The sequence below is a fragment of the Buteo buteo genome, chromosome 2 (genome assembly GCF_964188355.1).
Source record: "Buteo buteo chromosome 2, bButBut1.hap1.1, whole genome shotgun sequence".
Taxonomy (NCBI): domain Eukaryota; kingdom Metazoa; phylum Chordata; class Aves; order Accipitriformes; family Accipitridae; genus Buteo; species Buteo buteo.
In genome coordinates this window covers 72,365,935-72,385,057 of record NC_134172.1, presented here as the reverse complement: position 1 = coordinate 72,385,057, position 19,123 = coordinate 72,365,935, and the positions used below count along the sequence as shown (strand labels likewise).

At 37.7% G+C, this 19,123-nt stretch overlaps 1 protein-coding gene across 6 annotated transcripts in view; it reads left to right on the top strand.

Moving 5' to 3' along the window:
• ZNF217 (zinc finger protein 217) overlaps positions 1-18,874 on the top strand; it is a 28,786-nt gene extending 9,912 nt beyond the window's left edge. For 3 of the 6 annotated variants that reach the window (XM_075019580.1, XM_075019597.1, XM_075019589.1), the window contains exons 2-6: positions 4,949-6,736; positions 8,952-9,095; positions 9,968-11,560; positions 15,332-15,460; positions 16,752-18,874. In XM_075019580.1, the coding sequence (XP_074875681.1) occupies positions 5,338-6,736; positions 8,952-9,095; positions 9,968-11,560; positions 15,332-15,441 (3,246 nt within the window). In that variant the 5' untranslated portion in view covers positions 4,949-5,337 and the 3' untranslated portion in view covers positions 15,442-15,460; positions 16,752-18,874. The remainder of the gene's footprint in view (positions 1-4,948; positions 6,737-8,951; positions 9,096-9,967; positions 11,561-15,331; positions 15,461-16,751) is intronic. The other 3 variants (XM_075019606.1, XM_075019620.1, XM_075019612.1) reach the window with 3 other exon arrangements.
• Positions 18,875-19,123: the final 249 nt, after the last annotated feature.

Below are 19,123 nucleotides of genomic sequence, written 5' to 3'. Positions count from 1 at the left end.
CATCTGTCCAGTTAAATCTTTATTTATGTATGTTTTGTGGTGTTTATAAATATAATGGGTATCACTGAAAACCTGTTGAAATATTTGACTAAAGGCCATATAGCCAAATATGACTCAGTTGTGAACTAAAGTTTGCTAAATGCTCAGGCTCTGGACTGTTGGAAGAATAAGGTACAATAAATGGCATCCTGCAGTTGAGAAGAATTTGTCACTTCTGGATAGTACCACTCCAGGAAATGTCCAGGTACACTGAGCAAGACAGGTTCCTCCTGACCTGCTCATTTACCTCAAGGCAGTTGCAGCAACCACTGGAACATGTGGGCCCTGGACTCTGGTGTGAGATGCATGTTGACGTTTACAAATGAAAGGGGAAGTCAGAAGTCAAGATTTCTTGACTCACTTTAATGTGAATAGGGATAATTCTTTATTTGCAATTTTGAGTTAATCTGTAGCAAATTTATTGCTTTTCAGCTATTGGAAGGAAGGATTTCCTGTTTTGTTCTGTTCCTTTACTCGGTATCTCTGATACTTGTGTGTCGTGTCTGTTCTTTTGTCTTCTGAAAGTGAAAGACAACAGAAGGAACCCCAAGTACTGTATTTTTCTGTTGAGCTAACATACAGACCTTCAGCCACAAATAGTTAGTGCTCTTCAAAACTGCAGGTTGTCCACTTTCCCAAGGAAGCAATAGTACAGAATTAAGGCTCCTCTTGGCAGTTTTGCTGCTGCCTACAGGGTTTTGAATAACAGGAATGTAATTAATCAGCATTTTTGGTCCTCAAATCCAAGGCATAATATTAACTTCACTAGGAAGAAAGTTTTTCTTAATAATGGATAAAACCCTAATGTAGATATTTGGTTTGTAGTTGTAGCATTTGTTAGCTCATCTAAACAGTGAGAGTGTAAAACCATGCCTACTTGTAAAAGCCATATATCTAATCAGAGTGAAGTGTGTAATCACCAGACACACAAATAAGAGTAGAGCTTTCTAGTTCACCTTCTGACTCTAGAAGTATTCTCTTTTTTTCTTCTCCATTTAAATATAATTCCGTCTAGTTGAATCTGCAGTTTTCTTCAGAAATGCTACCTGCAATTTTTTTCAGTCTATAGGTGCTATCTCCTGTATATGATGGTATATCCAAGAACAGTAATTGTCTGCACTGCAAATAGGCATTTCGGATTCCTAAAACAGGAATATCTTGCTCTGCTTTGCAATGCTGCCTAGAGGATGAGCTGTGGCCAGTTCTTTCAAAAGTGTTCAGAGCCTCCTATTAAAAACAGTGAAAGCTTGAAAAGCGTTCAGCAGCTAACACAGGTTGGTGGAGGTGTGTAAAGTGCTTTGAAGAGCCATGGAAAAAGTCTCCAAAGGGCTTGTTCAAACCTATTGATACCCCCAAAAATTTGGATCCAGTCTCCTGTTAAACATTTCTCATAGTCTGTGTGTTAAAGTTAAATGCTGTGTATTATGTGTGCAGCTGTGAGGACAGGTTTAGTTTTTTAGACAGCTGAGATGAGATTGAAACAGACCTGTTTTCAAAGGGCTTACCAGAGAATGTTATTGATTGATTGAGGTAGATTTTTCACACATCAGTGACCAACCTAGGGCCTTCCCAGGATTTGATCTATGCCTGTCCCTTCAATTCTAATAAATCTTGAAGCATGTGGTTTTTACAAAATGTTCGTATTATCCTAGGTTAGGTTTGAGTAGAATCATGTGTGGTGGTCTGTGTTACAACTATGTCTCTTCTACCCTCATTTCACCCCAGAATGCTGTGGAGGTTAGGGTATTGAGTGTGGATTTCTGCTGGTTTTCATCTGTTTTCTCTTTACGCTGACTTAATTTTTGTTGCTCTATTGTGTATATGTAGTAATGCCACAAAGTGGGGAGCATAATAAAGCTTAATAGACTTTCTGTATTTGTAGACACTAGCAAGGAAATAGTTGATGACAAATCTCGGCAATTCAGTACATGGGACTTTAGGTACTGGTGTTTGGCTCCAACTTCATATCCCAGAAATGCCTCTGGCCTTTTTGTGGGATGATTCTTATACCTGTTACTGCAGAGTTCTTACCTGTGGCTCTGAAAGTAAATGCATTAAACTCTTAAGTTTGTTCAATTTTTTTATCTTGCTTGGATATTCCTTATAGGTGTCCAGGAGTCTTTCAAAGTTTATGTTAATTTTTGGTTTGCAAATAAATTATTTTCAGCCAGATAGTCACCACTTATGCACGTGAGCTTTGCTACAACATGTTATCCTGTTGTGTCAAAAATACCTCTTAAAACTACAGTAGAAATAGAACAAAACGGCAAGTTGAAACATGAAGTGAAACATGCTAACCAGCACCCTTTGATATGTTTTTCCTTATGTTTTACAAAAGGGAAAGCTTTTTGAATACTTCAGCTTCAAACTTTTGTTATAGCTTCTTCACCTGCCTATAGGGGGTGAGTGAAAGCCAGAAAGTCAGAACTGAATGGTGAAGGTAGACAGGCAAAAGCAAAGGCAAAGTCTGTAATAGCAATTCAGAAGTGTCGCACCGTAGACTGACCTTGCCTATTACAAAAGATTTTTTGAGTCATTATGCAGAGAGGAAGTGTTAATCATGGCAGTGATAAAACTGAAAATGGGGATAAAGGATGTCGTTAGAAAAGAGACTTTGACTGCAGAAAATCCAGGTTCTATTGCCATCAACCTGTCAGTCAGTGGCTTGTTCCTTCTTACACTCTACCCTACTGCCCAAGATCCCTCCATTCACGTTTAACTTGGCATATGATGAGTCTTTGGCCCAGGCCTGAAACAACTTGGGTTTAAAAAAAAGCTAGAAACTTCTTGGCATTAGATCTGATCAGTCCTCTAATCCAGGTCTAGAGAATGGACAATGAAGTTGCTAAGCTCTGGAGATACAGAAAAAAAGTGGAAGACAAGCAACTGGCAACAATAATTTTATTCTGTATTGGCATTCTGGGTTTTGGGTGTTTTTGTTTGGTTTGGTGTGTTTTGTTTTTTTTTTTAACCCAAATTCATTAGGCTCCAGGATCTTCTTGTCTGCATGATGGTGGAAAAGGAGCTGCTGACTTTTCAAATTAAAACCAAAGAGTATTCTCAGGGCAAGGCTGTAGTGCAGGGAGTGGATAAAGTGTTTGAGATGTTGGATCCATGACTCCTAGCGATGTGTTGTCATGGTTCCTTTCCCAGGTGGTTATCTTGCCTGAGCTTCACTGTTCTGTGGTAGGTACAGGTATCCAATATAGTTGAAGGCATCATATCAAACCTTGGGTCTATAGATAGTTGCCTTTTCACTTCAGCTGGTTAAAGGTCCTGTCCCATTACCCTCCCATGGCTGTTGGACATACTGGTTCTGCCAGCAGATGGCTTTACAGGAGCATTATCTGCAAACATGTTTGGGCCACTGGACTGTATGAACAGTTCAAGTTCTGGTGGCTGATTTTGACTGAAATGGTTTAAGATTTAATGGCTTAAGACCATCTTTTTCTTTCTGACTAGCACTGCTGATCAGAAAAGGCTGGAGAAGGTAACCTCAGCTGCATAGATAATCACATCTTCACCTGCTACAACTACTTGTCATGGAAATCTCTGTAGCCTGAACTATTACAGGGTTGTGCTTGAATTGTTACTGTTTCTTTGGCTGAAATAAAGCAAAACATTTCTATTTTTTTCCAAATAAAAGCCAGGCAAAGGTGGAAGTTGAGATGAACTTTAAACCCCTACTTTGCCCATACTGTCTTTTGCTATAAGAGCTACAGAGCATGTTGTGTTTTGAGGCATATTAATTCAAGTAACGTGAATCACTGGCCAGCTGTCTCTTATGAAATAATTTGCAAAAGTTTGAAGTTTGAGTCAAATTTTGAATGCATTCTTTTCATTAGATACTCATGTATTTGGAAACGCACCTCATCTCAAAATGATTCCTTTTCAATTTATATGGTCTTGTATTAGTTTGGTAGAGTTTTTCTTTATCCAAAAATTTGATCAAGTGGAATCCTGAACTCCACAACACTGTAATTTGCCAGCCCAAAGAGTGGTGGTCACTAATTCCAGGTAGCAGACATTATAACTCTTACAGACTTAGAGATTTAAATTGGAGTTGTGATTAGCTATGTTATAACCCTTTTTAATCTTGTGGAATCTTAAACCTTCCCTTTTGAGTATAATCAATAAAGCACATGTTTTTGTTGCATGCAATTTGAAATTAAAAGCATTTCCTTTTTAAATGTAATAGTTGGCCTCTTGGCTGATTTAAATACTGGACTACTGTACAAGAAACAGTATCATTAGTTTATTTCAAACTTTGAGATGATCTAATTGTTACCACCCCAAAATTGTCACAGATTGTAAATCTGTGAATGATAGTAAAAGCTTCAAGTAGTGGTATTAGTGAATAGTTCTTAATACAAAGATTTGAACTGACGCTTACTGTGTACCAGAACTATGAAAACTAATTCCAACCTGTCTAGTCTTGAGGGGGGGGGGGGGGGGAAGTCTTTTGCTCAACAGCCTTTAGAGAACAAAGTTTTACTGTGCCTCTAAACACTGGTTTCAGAGGTTCGAGGAAAGGTTACTTTGGCTTGCTGGATTTACTTGTTATGAATTCAGTAGTGTATGTATTGAAATATGGTTTCAGCAGCTTTATGTAACTGGCTAAGAGTAGGTTTAGAATAGATAGTAGACAAAGTATTGCTTTTATATAGCAATCTTAATACAGAAGCACAGCTAATGGAATACAGGGATGTTCAAGACCATACTATTTCAACTGTGGTAGGTAGAAAAGTGACCAGAGTGCCTTCCAGCTGTCCCTCATTGACTATTTATTGAAAATACGCCTTCTGTGTTCAAAAGCATTCGATAGTTCTCTAGCCCTAATGTTTTCATTATTTGGGAGACAATACTTTTCTTTTGAAAAGTCTGACTGACTATTTTCTCTCTTCTCCAGGTGCTGGAATTCTTTGTGGCACTGAACTTGACCTTGAGTGTATTTTGCCCAATGCAACTATTTGAAATATTTGTACAAAAAAACTAAGTGCAACTGACTGTTTCTGCAGACTTGAAAAATCAGAAGAAATAGTTCAAAACCCCCTCATTCTGTCACTGAGAGAACCGATGGATACACTTGCAGTGATGTGTGAACACAGATAAAAACGAAAAAGAAATAATTTTTTGCTTGTGGAAAAAATCTTTTTTCTGGCAGAGGTTTTTTAGCTTAGCAGACTTGTAAGCACATGTTGGAGAACTTTACAAGTGTCCTTATTGTGATCAGTGAGCATCCCCAAAGAACTGAAACCTTACATTAAAACACGTAATAGGGAACAGAACGTAGGAAACATGCCAACTCAGCCTCTCTTGGCATACATGGATGGACCGGATGGAATAGCCAGTACCGTTGGTGCACAGATGGAGAATAATGATGCCTCAATGACAATAAAAGGAACAAACACAATTTCTTATAAAAGCTTGCAAGAGAAGTTTCTCATGCAAACTGAGGGATGCATGCCTCTGGACTGCATGTTTTGTGACGAGACTTTTAAACATCCTGAAGAACTTGGTAAGCATGTTTTAACTCAGCATAGGCCTACTCTTTGTGAACCGGCTGTCCTGCGTGTTGAAGCAGAGTATCTTAGTCCTCTAGATAAATGTAAAGTAAGAAAAAACTTGTCTTCACCAAACAATGAAAAGGACAGAGAAGAACTTAGTTGTGAAGTTTGTGGACAAACATTTGATGAGGCTTTTGACGTTGAGGCACACATGAAAAAGCATAAAGATTCTTTCACGTATTGGTGTAATGTATGTGGAAGAAGATTTAAAGAGCCATGGTTCCTCAAAAATCACATGAGAACGCATACTGGAAAGCCTGGTTCTAGAAACAAGCACCAACAAGGTTCTGAGAGCCCCATAACAATCAATGAGGTGGTGCAGGAGCATGTAACTGAAAATGTAACGTCACCTTACAAAATTTGTATGGTTTGTGGTTTCCTATTTCTCAATAAAGAGACTCTAATTGAGCATAGTAAAGTGCACACCAAAGAATCAGTACCCAGTGGTGAAAGCCCCCAAGTGACTGGTGAACCTAATGCAGAAGAAACATCTCAAAGAGATGAATTTTTGCGGTTCTTGAACTTAAGACCAAACTTGGTTCCAGAAAATGACAAATCACAAAAACCTGTGAAGTGGATAGCTGAACTAGATCCTTTCAATACATATCAAGCATGGCAGCTGGCTACCAAAGGTAAAGTTGCAGTTGGCCATGGCCAAATTAAAGAACAAGGGCAAGAAGGAAGTACAGACAATGATGATTCATGTTCTGAGAAAGAAGATCTTGGTGAAATCTGGAATGCAACTAAAGGTAGCCAGACTGAAACTACAGGGAAGTCAAAAGTAAATAAAAACAGCAGTTACGCAGGGAATGGTAACTTATCCCAAGACAAACTGAAACATCCCGGTGGTGAAGTGCCTTCTATGGACATAGATTCTAAATTGTCCCAGAACAAAGAGAAACCAACACACTGTTCAGAGTGTGGTAAAGCCTTCAGAACATACCACCAGCTAGTCCTTCATTCCAGAGTACATAAGAGAGACAGGCGAACTGATGGAGAGACTTCGGCTGCTTCGAGGACATGCTGTGCTGATATAATTGCAACTCTGGATGAAAATGGAGCAGGAGAACGAATAGAAGGAGGCTCTGAAGATGGATCTGAAGATGGGCTTCCGGAAACACTTAATTTAGGTGAGTAGTATTTTGAGCATGTAAGTTTGAAATGGCTGTTACTGTATTGTTTAGGAACTCTTTGGAGCCAAAGAATCCATCTTGCCTTTCTCAGTTATCTTTTCAAAATTTGGCCAGAGATATGAAATGTTACGGTGGGGAAAAGGGAAAAGAGAAAAATGAGAGGGAAAGAAAGGTTCTGACACCACCATTCTGAGATCTTTGAAGTTGTGTTGGGCCTTCTTGCAGTTATGATTTGGGTTACTGAAAGAATTGAAATACTTTTAATAACAATCAGCCTAGCAAAAAATCCCTGTTTACTTACCCTTTCTTTCTCTCTCCCTCTCTCTCTCATACCTGTAATAGCAAGGTTCTTAGTTTTACTGGATGTTTTTGAGTGTTGCATATCCCTTCTTGTCCAGCACATGTTTTTACAAATAGTATTTCTGAAGAAATTGTAGTCTCGTTTTTTTTTTCCCCCCTGCATCTTGTAAGAAAGGGCAGAAAATGTCCAGTGCTTGATACCAGCAGTTGTTAACATTCTGAGAAGTAAAGAATAAATCCAAAATTTTCTATCAAACTGCAGGTTCTATGTTTCTTTTGGATGGTATGTAACTTGAAAGCCTAAATGTCAGAACCAGCAATTTTAAATTAGTTGCATAAGGACATGCATGCAGGCTATTAATATGTGGACATCACGTATGTAAGAGAGGTATATATTTAACTCCTCTTCTTTGAAGGGTTGCTAATGATTCTCTTTGACAGAGTAGATAGGCTCAATTTCTGTGTTACCCAGGATTAACTCTGGATCTCACAGTGTCTTAGAAAAACAAGTGATACTGAATGATTCCTTAATTGAAAAAGATTGCATGTCTGGGGACAAAAAGGAATAGTAAAAAGTCTTCTAGCTAATCTAGCACTCTTGTGTGTGACATGCTTTGAGTCTGCATTTAAAGAACAGATACTTGCATAATCTCAAGAAAAGACACAACGTACAGAATGTCCTGGCACACACAACTGACTTTTCCATTTCTGGTAATGTGCAGCCCTTTATTTTGCCTCCAGTAACAAAGGAATGGAATTATTACCTAATGTTAACTTGCTTGTTTTGTTTTTCAGTGTCTTATCCTAAACTACAACAGCTTTCATTGTGAGATGCTGAGTCATGCTTATTGAGACATTATCTGTTTGTTTAAAACAGCCATGGCTTGTCTTTAGCCATAGTTTAATCATACTTAGCATTTCCCGTATAGAAGCTTTCCAACACGTAGGAACTTCAGAGAACTGTTTTAAGCTATCTGTTATGTATCTAATGTCTTGGTCAAACAAAACATCTCCTTCCTTCTCTTCCCACTGTAGCTTTCTAGTCAGCTTTGACTTGAATGTTTTACTGAAGTTGTCTTGATGCTTTTTCAATTCAACCTGCCAGAGAAATCATGTTGGTTTGAATGGTGTATTGTGTGTAAGCTTTTTCCCCTTTCCTGTTGGACATTATACTGTACTTGCCGCCCTCCAGTGGTAACTACTGCTGCTTACACTTGCGTGGAACCAGTTTTTAACCTGTGAATTTGTTCCTTGAATACGTTTCACAAAGCTAGCAACCCCTGTCACTTTCCTACTCCTGTATTTGTCAAAGCTTAAGCATTAATGCTTCTAGTGAACAAAGATTACTCATTAAATCTAAGGATGTTGTTATACAGGCATGGCACTCCATTGATTAGCACATAAATAATAATAACAATAATAATGAAAATTCATCTTTCTCCTCGGCTTCCTTCCCCAAAACGCCTTCCTGCGTTTTGCCATGGTGCGCAGAGCAGGTTTACAGTCTGAATCATTATGTTCACACTTACTAATTCAAGCACTCCCTTTAATAAAAGAAAACAGTTTATAATCTGTGTGAATTTTTGAGATGGGCTATTTTACATCAAGTTCCTGTAGATCAGTAAAGAGTTTAGTTTTTTTCTTCAAGACCTAGTTTTGCATCTTGTTTGTTCTCTGGGGCTTCTTCATTGCAGTCACTAACCGCAGTGTTACTTGACACAGACAGAAACCTTTTTAACCCTTTCACTCTTCGATTGCTAAGTGTGCAGCAGTACAGAACAAAAGATGCTCATAGACTGTAGGAGTTGACAACAGTTCATCATTCTGTGCTTTTCCTTAAAAAACACAATTAAGATAGTTACTTATAATTTTAAACGAGACTCCAAATTTGCATTTGCTCTTCGTAATATAGGTATATTTTCTCCCAAAGATAAAAATGAAGATGGTTTGGAAAGAGCAAAAGTTAAAAACCTTGGAGCCTCCAGAGAATGCAGCTATTGTGGAAAGTATTTTCGCTCAAATTATTACCTCAATATTCATCTCAGAACTCATACAGGTAAATGGGCTTCATCTTTGTGGGAGGGGAAGGAAGTTGTCTGAATCCAGTTGGATGGAATGTTTGGCTTTGCCTAAGAAAATCAGAAGTTGCCTTCAAAATCATTGATATTAAGAACAAAGTTTTCTCTAATGCTAAAAAAAATAAATAATTCCAATTGAAATTTCTTAGAAGGAATTCTTTATATAAGTGCAAATTTTTTTAATAGGGCTAATTACATTAAGTACTGTTAAGAACACAATATATTTTAAAACTTTAATTCTTTCTGCTTTTAGGAGTCTAGCAAAAAGTTTTGGTGGGTTTGGCTAGTTTTTTTCTTTTATTTTATTTAAAAAAAAAGCCTATTTCCCAAGTACTAAGTTGATAGTCTGCCAGTTGTTGCTACCTGGGAAAAAGCTATGTCTATTTTTCAGTTCAACTTTTTGTTTTCTATAGCCAGGCAAACTCTTCCTCCTTCTGTTAATGTATGTCCCTGTTTCTTTTGAAACAGCTCTATTTATAGATGAACTGTAACATGCATGTTGTTGAATAGCATACTTGTGGTATGATCAAGGGCTACAAATTGTTGGAGTTGACCCATAGTTATACTTCTTGCTTATCTCTGCCAAACATATTGTCAGCTACCATCTCCTTACATAGCCAGTGTGTGGAAAATATCTTCACTGTAGCCAGAAGATGTCACTGTAGTTAGTACAAGCAGTAAGATGTTGTTTAAATTATTTAGATGAGTTTGGGAATTAGGACTATGTGGAAGGGGAAAGAAAAATCTATTTTACTGTTTTGCAGTCTACATTATTCCCTTGTCTTTAATTGTATTCAGGACTTCAAATCAAGTTGTATCAAACTTATTTACTGATGAAACTGTGTTTCAGGTGAAAAACCATACAAATGTGAATTCTGTGACTACGCAGCAGCACAGAAAACTTCACTGAGGTATCACTTAGAGAGGCATCACAAGGACAAGCAAGCTGATAGTGCAGCAGACGTGAAAAGTGACAGCAAAGTTTCATTACAGAGTCAGGAGACGGAGCTCTTGCTGGCTGCTGATGGTGCTCAAGAAACCAAAAATTCGAAGAGGCTTTTTGATTGTGCCAAAGATGCTGAGGGCTTCCGACCTACCAAGCAGCAAAAGGAAGTTCTGTCCCTGAACAATGCAATAGGCAGCACAGTCCTTTTAAAAATGAAAAATAATTCTAGGGAATTGAACAAAGGTTCTGTTTGTAACAATTCAAATCAAATACATGAGAATGTGTCCGCTCCTTACCTGGAAAAACTAAAGGCTGAGAAGGAAACGAAGGAAGCTCAGCCCAGTGTTCCTCATAAAAGAGAGAGGCAGGCTTCTGTAACATCAGAGGGCGATGATGTCCAGTATGTTTGTGCTTTAAAGGATGGAAAAAATGTGAACGATGTGCGAGACTGCGCTGAAAACTACAAACACAAACCTAGGGTGGACTGTCAAGAAAAACCCTTGAACTTATCTATTGGGACTTCACAAGAATGTTCAGTGGTTTCAACTAGAGGCCTGCTAGCACCCAGCACCTGTCCATTTTGTACTTACAGAACATTCTACCCAGAAGTCCTAATGATGCACCAGAGGCTGATGCACAAATACAATCCTGACACTGTTAACAAAAATGGCTGTAGAAACAAGGCTCTAGCTAAAGCCAGACGCACTGGATGCCCTCCAGCTCTGCTTGGTAAAGATGTGCTTCCTCTGTCTTTTAATTCTAATAAAAGTAAGGCTTCCCCATCTACACAGCAAAAACTGTTGCAAGCGGGGAAAGCTAAACAATGTCACCCTCCACAGAACAAAGTCCCTCTCTTTTCAGTGACTGACTCAAGCAGCACAGCCCCGAGTAACCTCAAGTTTCATAAACAGCAAAGTAATATTGGAGCTCAGGCAAATAACTATAGACAACCTCAGCAAGAAATGCACTCCAGTTCCAGTATCTCTCCAGTATTGGACAGAGTAAAAAGATCTGAATCTAAAGTAAAAGCTCTAAGTGTCCCAGTGTCTCAATCTGGTCTAGTAAGCAGCAGTATGAATGGCCCTCTCGACTCTCACCTAAATGAATCTGCCTGGTCTTGTCATCGAGGAAGAGACTATCCTTGTAGTAAATCTGTGAGCAATGTAAATCTAGACTATGGTGAAACGTCTTCTAAACGAATGAAACCTAATCTGTTAGCTGTTGAGCATATTGACTCTCCAATGGCTAGTTACAGAAGATATGAAATGAGCAGATTTCGTGTTGCAAACAGATATGCAAATCTGCTACCTCAGGAATGTTCTCGCACCAAACCTGCATCCTCTGTTTTGCCAACCAAACAAGGGCTTCTGAATTCAGATGATGTTGATCCTCCTAATGTATTGACTGTTCTCAAACCTTATGAGCCGTATAGCTCTGGATCACTTTACAGTTCTTGTGGATCTAGCAATGGCCAAGTAACCAGCTCTACAGTAGAAGGTACTGTATCTCCTTCCTAGTTAAATGTCTTACACCATTACAAAGGAAGGTGAATGAAATATGAGCGTGTACCTACCTTGAAACAGAGAAAATAAAGTTGTACTTCACCAAGTCCAGTCAATGCTTGGATTTTAAATTTAAAATCCAGGTTCAGCAAACTCCTGGCTTGGGGAATTAGGCATGAAAGGTCTGAATTTTAAAGGGGGATTTAAAGTTCCTCAAGTTCCTTCCTCCCCCCTGCCATGGGTCTCTGATAGCAAACATGTATTGTTTGCTCGTCAGGGTACTCCAGACATGCTAACTAATCCAGGATATGGAATGAGCCTTTCTGCTTAATATGCAAGAAGTCTTGGACCATCTGGAATATTAATAAAACCTCTTACAAAAAAAAAAGGCTATCACGGACAATTGTTCCCTTCAGTTGCAGAAAAGGATGGATTGCAAATCATAAAACTATGATTTAAGTCTTATACCTCTGTTCATTGGGTTTTTATAATGTTTAGTTTTTATTAGGAACAGAATACTTTGGTAAATCAAAACAATGTATTTCTGCTCTTCTAATTATGGTGTCTCATTGCACTAAGTAGCAATGCTTTGTGGAAAATTCTGGGCCTGGCAGAGATAAATGTTTTGTGATGTATTTGGAAAACATTAGTACTTCTATGAAATACATGCTTTTTGTGTTTTATTCTTAGTCAACATTTTCAAAACTTAGCAGGAGGCCAAGATTAAAAGGTGCTAGGTGATATTTATGCAGTTGTCTGACTATTTGTAGAAGATGGTATTTATGACTTTGAGCTGAGGTCAGTATGGACTTAGCTATAAATATAGGACTTTGAATTTTGAAATGAAGATCCTGTTATAAAAATGAATAGCGTGTGTGTGCTGTGTAGTCCTAAAGTCTCTGCTAAGTTCTTAAACTCTGTGAATACTCCCATTCTCTGGAAGCAGTAAGATTATTCTTCTGAAGTAGTCTGGGTTCATAACAAGCAGAGGTGTGTTACCTTAGGTCAAAGTGAACTGCAAAATACTAAACCTGCATTTAGTTATGTGGCAAAAGTTTACTCGCTAACTCTGTTCTGGTTTTTGCTTGCTTGTTTTAGGGTTGTGGGCTTCATAAATATTCAGGCTTGCTAGTGGGTTATGGAAGGATGAAGGAAAGTGTTAGTGTTCTGTTTCCAGTCTGGATGGGGAGTGGATAAAGGAAAAGCCAGCATCACAGTTGACTCACTGAAGTGGTTGTGAAATGGAGTTAATTCCTAGTTTCATGAAGAGTGTTGTCTGTGTCCATGAACTGTACCATGAATTGCTATGAGGAATGTAAAATGGGCACTAGGTTATGCATAGAATGCAGAGGGATGGGCAGCAGGACAAAAGTTGTTGCTGTCTTTTGATTCCTAGTGATTTAAGAGAATGAAATACAGGTGGTTTGGTTTTTTTTTTTCTGAGCACAGAAGTCATTCATGCAGTTATGGAATTTACAGCATTTTGCAAGACTTTTTTTTTTTTTTTAAAGCAATGGTTGATGGCAGCTAAGAACTTAATGTGTGATCTCAACATTTGATGTCCTTAAAGACTAAATGATGTTAATTTGCACTGACTGAAGACTTGTGTGTCATGACATTGCTATCTGTTGAGCAGATAGAACATTCAGGATTTTGAGGGAATGCTCTTGATGTTTTATAAAACTCTATTAATTTTCATGAAAACAGGAAGGGGAAAGTTAAAAACTCTTGCAGCTTCAGCGAGCTAGACGGGTAGTCTGTACCCTAAGGACTAGATGGTGGGCAGTCTCTTGCTCCTTGGGATCCAGCATTAGTGTATGTTGGGGATAAGGAAATTCTCTTATTTGCCAGTAGTCTTAGTGAGGTTAGCCTATTGAAGTAGCAGTTGATGCAATACTATTTTTAAACAATAACTTCATTGGAATCCACCTTGTTCTTCTGAAAGCTCCACCTGTCTGCCAGAAAAATCTCTGTGGTAGGCTTTTCTTCCTCTTTGGTACAAGCCTGGAGACAGCGGCCTGTAGTCAAGAACTTTCTACTGGTTTTTGTTATTTAGAGCTCTCAAAATTATGGCTGCAACTAATTTGACAGTATTGTTGTCACGGAAATAAAGATTTCATTGTTTGTTACACAGTGCTGTCTCAGGGCAAGAAAAGCAACTTTTAATGGCTGTTACCTACATTGGAAAGACTTGTGAAACAAGACCCCCTCTATGGGTTTTCTTAGCAACTTCAATAAAAGCTCTGTGCAATATGTAGGTTTTTAAGGCTAACTTCCTAGTTTTCCAACCATTCTGCCTAGAAGTACCCAGCCCAAACCTTGATACTTGTTTGAGAGGGTATAGGGTAGCAGACAGGCAAACTTCTCAGTATTTGAGTTTTAATGTGGGTGGAGCCAGTGAAGATGAACATTTCTGCAAATTCTGTTCTTTTTGTTAAAAAGCTGAAGTACAACTGTTTGTCTAAGAGTTGCAACTTCTCAGAGATGTATTTTGTAAGATATCATACGTAAAGTACTGCAGGTGTAGACCTGCAGGTTTCTGTAGTCTTTTATAATATCACCAGAGTTCAATAAAAACGTGATGTCAAAACCTTTTTTAAGGGCCTGTGTGCCTTGTGGCAGCGTTATTTAGGTCCTCTATGAACATGTTATGTCGCATGTTAAATGCTGGATCAAGTTGTCATGAGAATATGTTCCACTTGGCAAACTTGATTAAACCATGATGCCTTCCGTTATTGCTTGTAAGCTCTGCCATTCTGTGTTGCCCTGAAGAGACAGAAACATTCTGAAACCACTCAGTTTGTGTTATTTTCAAATTAGTTGCCTTTGCAATGGCAACATGCTATCAAGGATAACCTGTTGGCTGATTGATCTGGCAGAGGCTGCAAATTAAAGACAATTGCTCATGACACACTCCAATGGCTTTGTACATTCTGTTGAAATATTAATTTAGCTTTGCCATTTTAATTTAATTAAAGCTTGCTAGGTTTTTTCAATGCTGCATTTAAAGCTTTCATGGAATATGGATGGCAGTTGGGCTTTTTGTATCCTGTGGGAGTAATGATTCTTGACTTTTTTCCTTAATTTTATGAAGTGTTTTTGACTGCTTGCTTAAGCTAATAAGACTTAATATGGAACAGGCATTGATTTCACATATATAAATCTGAATTAATGGTCTTGGATAAACATAAAATTACCTGTATACTAGACTGAAAATTGCTTAACAAAGGTCTTCAAGTAAATGCATATTAACACTCTTTGCAGTGTCACAATTGCCATATAATCTACGATGGCAATAATGTAGTATACCTGTTTTTCCTCTCAAATACTCATATTCAAAATTTCAATTTTCAAACAAATACAGAAACTGGGTATGTAGGCATCATGCTATGGAATGTACTGCGGCACTTAAACCTTCTTAAAGTGAAGCCTGCTGTATGATGAGTTAAGCAAGGAAATTTCTTTCTTGCGAATGAAATGAGCAAAACCTGGAGAGATGGACATCACATGTATACAGCTTAGAACAAAGTTGTTAAATTAATACTTTTAGTTCTCCTTGTATTTTTTCTGGATACTGAATTTCATATAATCTTTTAATAGGACTAGGAATATCTATTTTCTTGGGCCCTGCTCGTGAGATGATTTGTGGTAGCATCTGTGGTATGCTGGGATTCTGGATGCTGACGTAGACCTGCTCATAATTGAACGTTTGACCAATTAGATTAGCAGGAAATAATTCTAACTCCTCTAAATTAATTTTTGTCAGGAAAGAGATCAGTGTCATACCAACACTTATCTAGCAGCGTGCTGCAAAAGCGAAGTTATGAAAGCTTCATTGGTAATGCACACTTTCGACCAAGTGACAAGAAGACTTAATCGTTTACTTCAAGAAACGGTAAACAAGCCTTTTGAACTAATTGTTACTTAAATGTTGCATTATGTACTCGTAGCATCAAAGGTTGCTGCATAGCATGATGAGAGGTTATGAAAGTCTGAACCACAAGAGCTGAAAATACAAACTCCCCCTCTCTTACAAAGTCAGCCAAATACTGGTGTAGCAGCATTTGTTATTTTGAATAGTGGTAATGGCTTGCATAAAAAGTATATAGGTGCTGCTTTTCTAAAAGATATGGAAGGGCTAACAATAGATAAATATATTAATCAGTTACAATACCAGTGGGAAGTGTTCCAACGAAAGGGCTTTCCCCTTAAGTCAGTACTTGGTGGTGGGGGAACATTGTGTGGAGAACTAGAAATGAGAGGAAGTGCCTCTTATCACAGTTCATGAATCCTATGAGAGGTTATGTTGGTTAGTCCTTCCTGAAAATGTGAAGATGTTACTCATTTTACAACTTCTGAAGATTGCCTCAAACAAGATGACTTTTCTTGGTGGATTATTTCATGGGGAAGTAAGGGTTTCCTGATAACTCCTTGACAGTTTATCTTTGTGTACTGGAGAGGTTGTTCCAAATAGTTTTACTTTTGTTTGACTGAGGGGTGGGTGTAGCCTCTTAGGAAAACAGGTCAAGTGAAAAGAATTAGCCTGGTGTTCTGAATTCCCGTGCTTCATCTCTTCAGTTCTTGTAGCTGTGTCTCAGAACTTAACAACCCCATTGTGTTTGCAACATTCTTAGCTGCTAAGGAGATAAGTACTCCATAAGACTATAAATAAATATATCTGTATGCTTTTTTCAAACCCAGAGCTACAGATAATTTTTCTCATTCAAATTTAAGGAGAGTGTCTTGAATGGTATAGCACCTGGACCAGCACGTACTATTTTATGGAAAGATTTAACATATCTGGGGAGCAGAGCTATCTGATGTCTAGTTGACAGCTTTTAAAATACTTCACTTTATTTCTTGATATTCTTCTAATCTTACTGCTTTTATTGTCCCTTTACTAGACATAATTTTGTCTAGTTCTTGTTAAAACTAACTCAATTTCCTGCCTGTATTTCTACTTGGGGCTTGAGTATCTTCAAAAGTAGACTTGATTGCCACCTTTTATTTGGCAAATACAAGACACAGACCTTATATGACAATATCAATTTCTAAATACACTTATACAAGGGTGTGGAAGAAATTCCCTTTATGTTTTGAAGATACTCCTCACAACAAAATGTGTTGTACTATTTTATAGTTGTATACCACAAAACTATATTTTTTTCTTCTCCCCCCCCCCCCAGGTCTAAGGACACAAGCGCATGTTCTATGGAGTTATACCTGCAGTTCATCCCTTGAAGAAAAATGAATGGTGAAAGCTACTGAACTAAGCTGTGATTGTACTGTTTATAGAAACACTACAGTTTTATAATACTGGTTCTGTTAACATTTTTTACCAAATAGCCATAAAAAGTAGTCTAAACAATTGGTTTATGAAGGTGTGTGGAGAATGTATATCTTGACATTGACTTTTGAGTATTTTTCATTAGAATTAATTGACCAAATATTAGGTAGGAATTATATTTTTACATACTTGAGCGCTGCTGAAGAGTTTCTCTTTGAAAGAATATATAAACATTGCACCTCAGGTAAACTGTAAATACTGAAGTTGAAATCCTGTTGGCTTAATGCTCCTTTTTCATAAAGGTGAAAGTTTCTCATCTGTCTTTTTTTTTCTGTTGAACTATGTTAGTTTTTTAAAACAAGTTCCAAATAAACTGTCTGAAACTGTCCAGTTTATAAATGTTGTGAACATCAAAGCAACGGTGCTGACATTATGCTGATCTGCCTTGTATGTGTTAAGACCACAGTGTGTTGGAGGGATCTGTTTCCCTGGGGTTGTTTCCAGCATCTTTTTAAATGCAAGGATGAGGCAATACTTGACATTTGGATTTCAGTGTGGCATTCCTGAAATACGGTTGGATTCTTCTCTTGGCATTGGTTGCTGTTCTTCAGAGAAGCCTCTTAAACATCTCTACCAACATACAAACTTTTACAGCAGAAAATACCTAGGACTTGCATGAGAAACAATACTAATCTAAATGTTTCAAATGTTTAGTTTTGTACTAAACTCAATACAGTTACATTTAGAGGAAAACTACTTTGCACCTTTCTCCAAACTGTAAAGTCACAAACAGACAGACTTGCAATATGAATATGGGATCTACAGACTTCAAAAGGGATGTGGCTATGGTGTAGCCTGCTTGACTGTGCTTGGAAGCTTCTTGATGTCGAGTTTTAGCATCTACTGGGTGTTTAAAATAAGTGAGAAATAACCTGTAAATGGGAGAATATCTCCTTTTATTTTTTTGTGAAGACAACAAGAGTTTTTTCTAATGCACATGCAGTTTAATTTTTGTAAAGGGAAGATGGCCAGTTACCAGCCAGTAAAGCAGAATTGTTGCATACTTCGACCTGCGTTCCTAGTTGCTTCTCATAAAGCCTGTAGTTAAGACTTAATTTCTTCTGTACCTGGCTTTGACTTCCATATATTTTAGTAAAACAAAAAATGAAAAATTTTGCACTGTTCGTTTTGCTCTCTTCCCTCATACAGCAAATGTAAAATAGCAAAACCTCGAAACTCTTGTTTTTTCATTATGCAACTTGAGATGTTCCGGTTGTATGTCTTAGTTCCTGTATATGGGACCTATTTTTAATGTTTCTGTAAACTGGCGATGTAATGAAGTGCTGTGTATCAGGAAATTGTACACTATTTACCTTTTTTCCTGTTCATAAGCTGAGCCATATGTACATAATCTAGATTTTTGTTTTCCTAGTTTTGCACTTTTATAGCCTATTTTTTGAAGATGAATTCACTTGGAAAATGGTTAATCTATTTTTTTGCGTGATCTTTCAATGAGTCTTATAGAATGCATGCTGTAACTATCATCTGTGTACCTTACGGGGTTCTGTGATTAAAATGTATGGGGCTGGTTTTTAAGATGTTTCAGCAAACAGACCTAAGACTTATTTGGTTTTAATCTCCCTTCATGCTGGTACAGTTTCCCTCAAGGCTTTTTCTGGTCGGTATCTTGGGGTTGGAATGGAAAAATGGACATGAAGACTCTATTCCATGGCAGCACAGCCCTGTACTTCAGAATACACTTTGCCCATCAGTATTAACTATTGGGATACTACTGGTTTTGTATGTTTCTTTGGAAATAACAGTGCATATATAGAGGTACAAATTGTTGATTTTTTTTTTGTTTATGTATTTATTTCATTCCATTTTGGTTTATTTTAATTGTTGAAACCGGAAGTTGTCAAGCAGTAGGCACACATTACTCATTTAATTTATGACGTATTTCACTTTAGTTGAGTATATTATTACATGTGGATGTAAATATAGACTTGGTGTTTTGCAAAACTGGTTTCTGTGTCTTGGTTTTAAAGCTTAAAATGAGTTGCCTGGAATTTCATATTCACTTGACTGTCCGTCATACTCGCACCGCTGGGGGAGCAGGAGAAGGAGAACCTGCCAACAACCAAAACCAAATTCATGCCCTGTTCGGTTGCTTATATGAAAATATTCAGCTGCTTCCCAGAAAATCCATCTGTGAGGCTTAAGAGGAAAACTCTTAAAACAGAAGAAACCTTTTGTTTCTTCTCTTTCAGT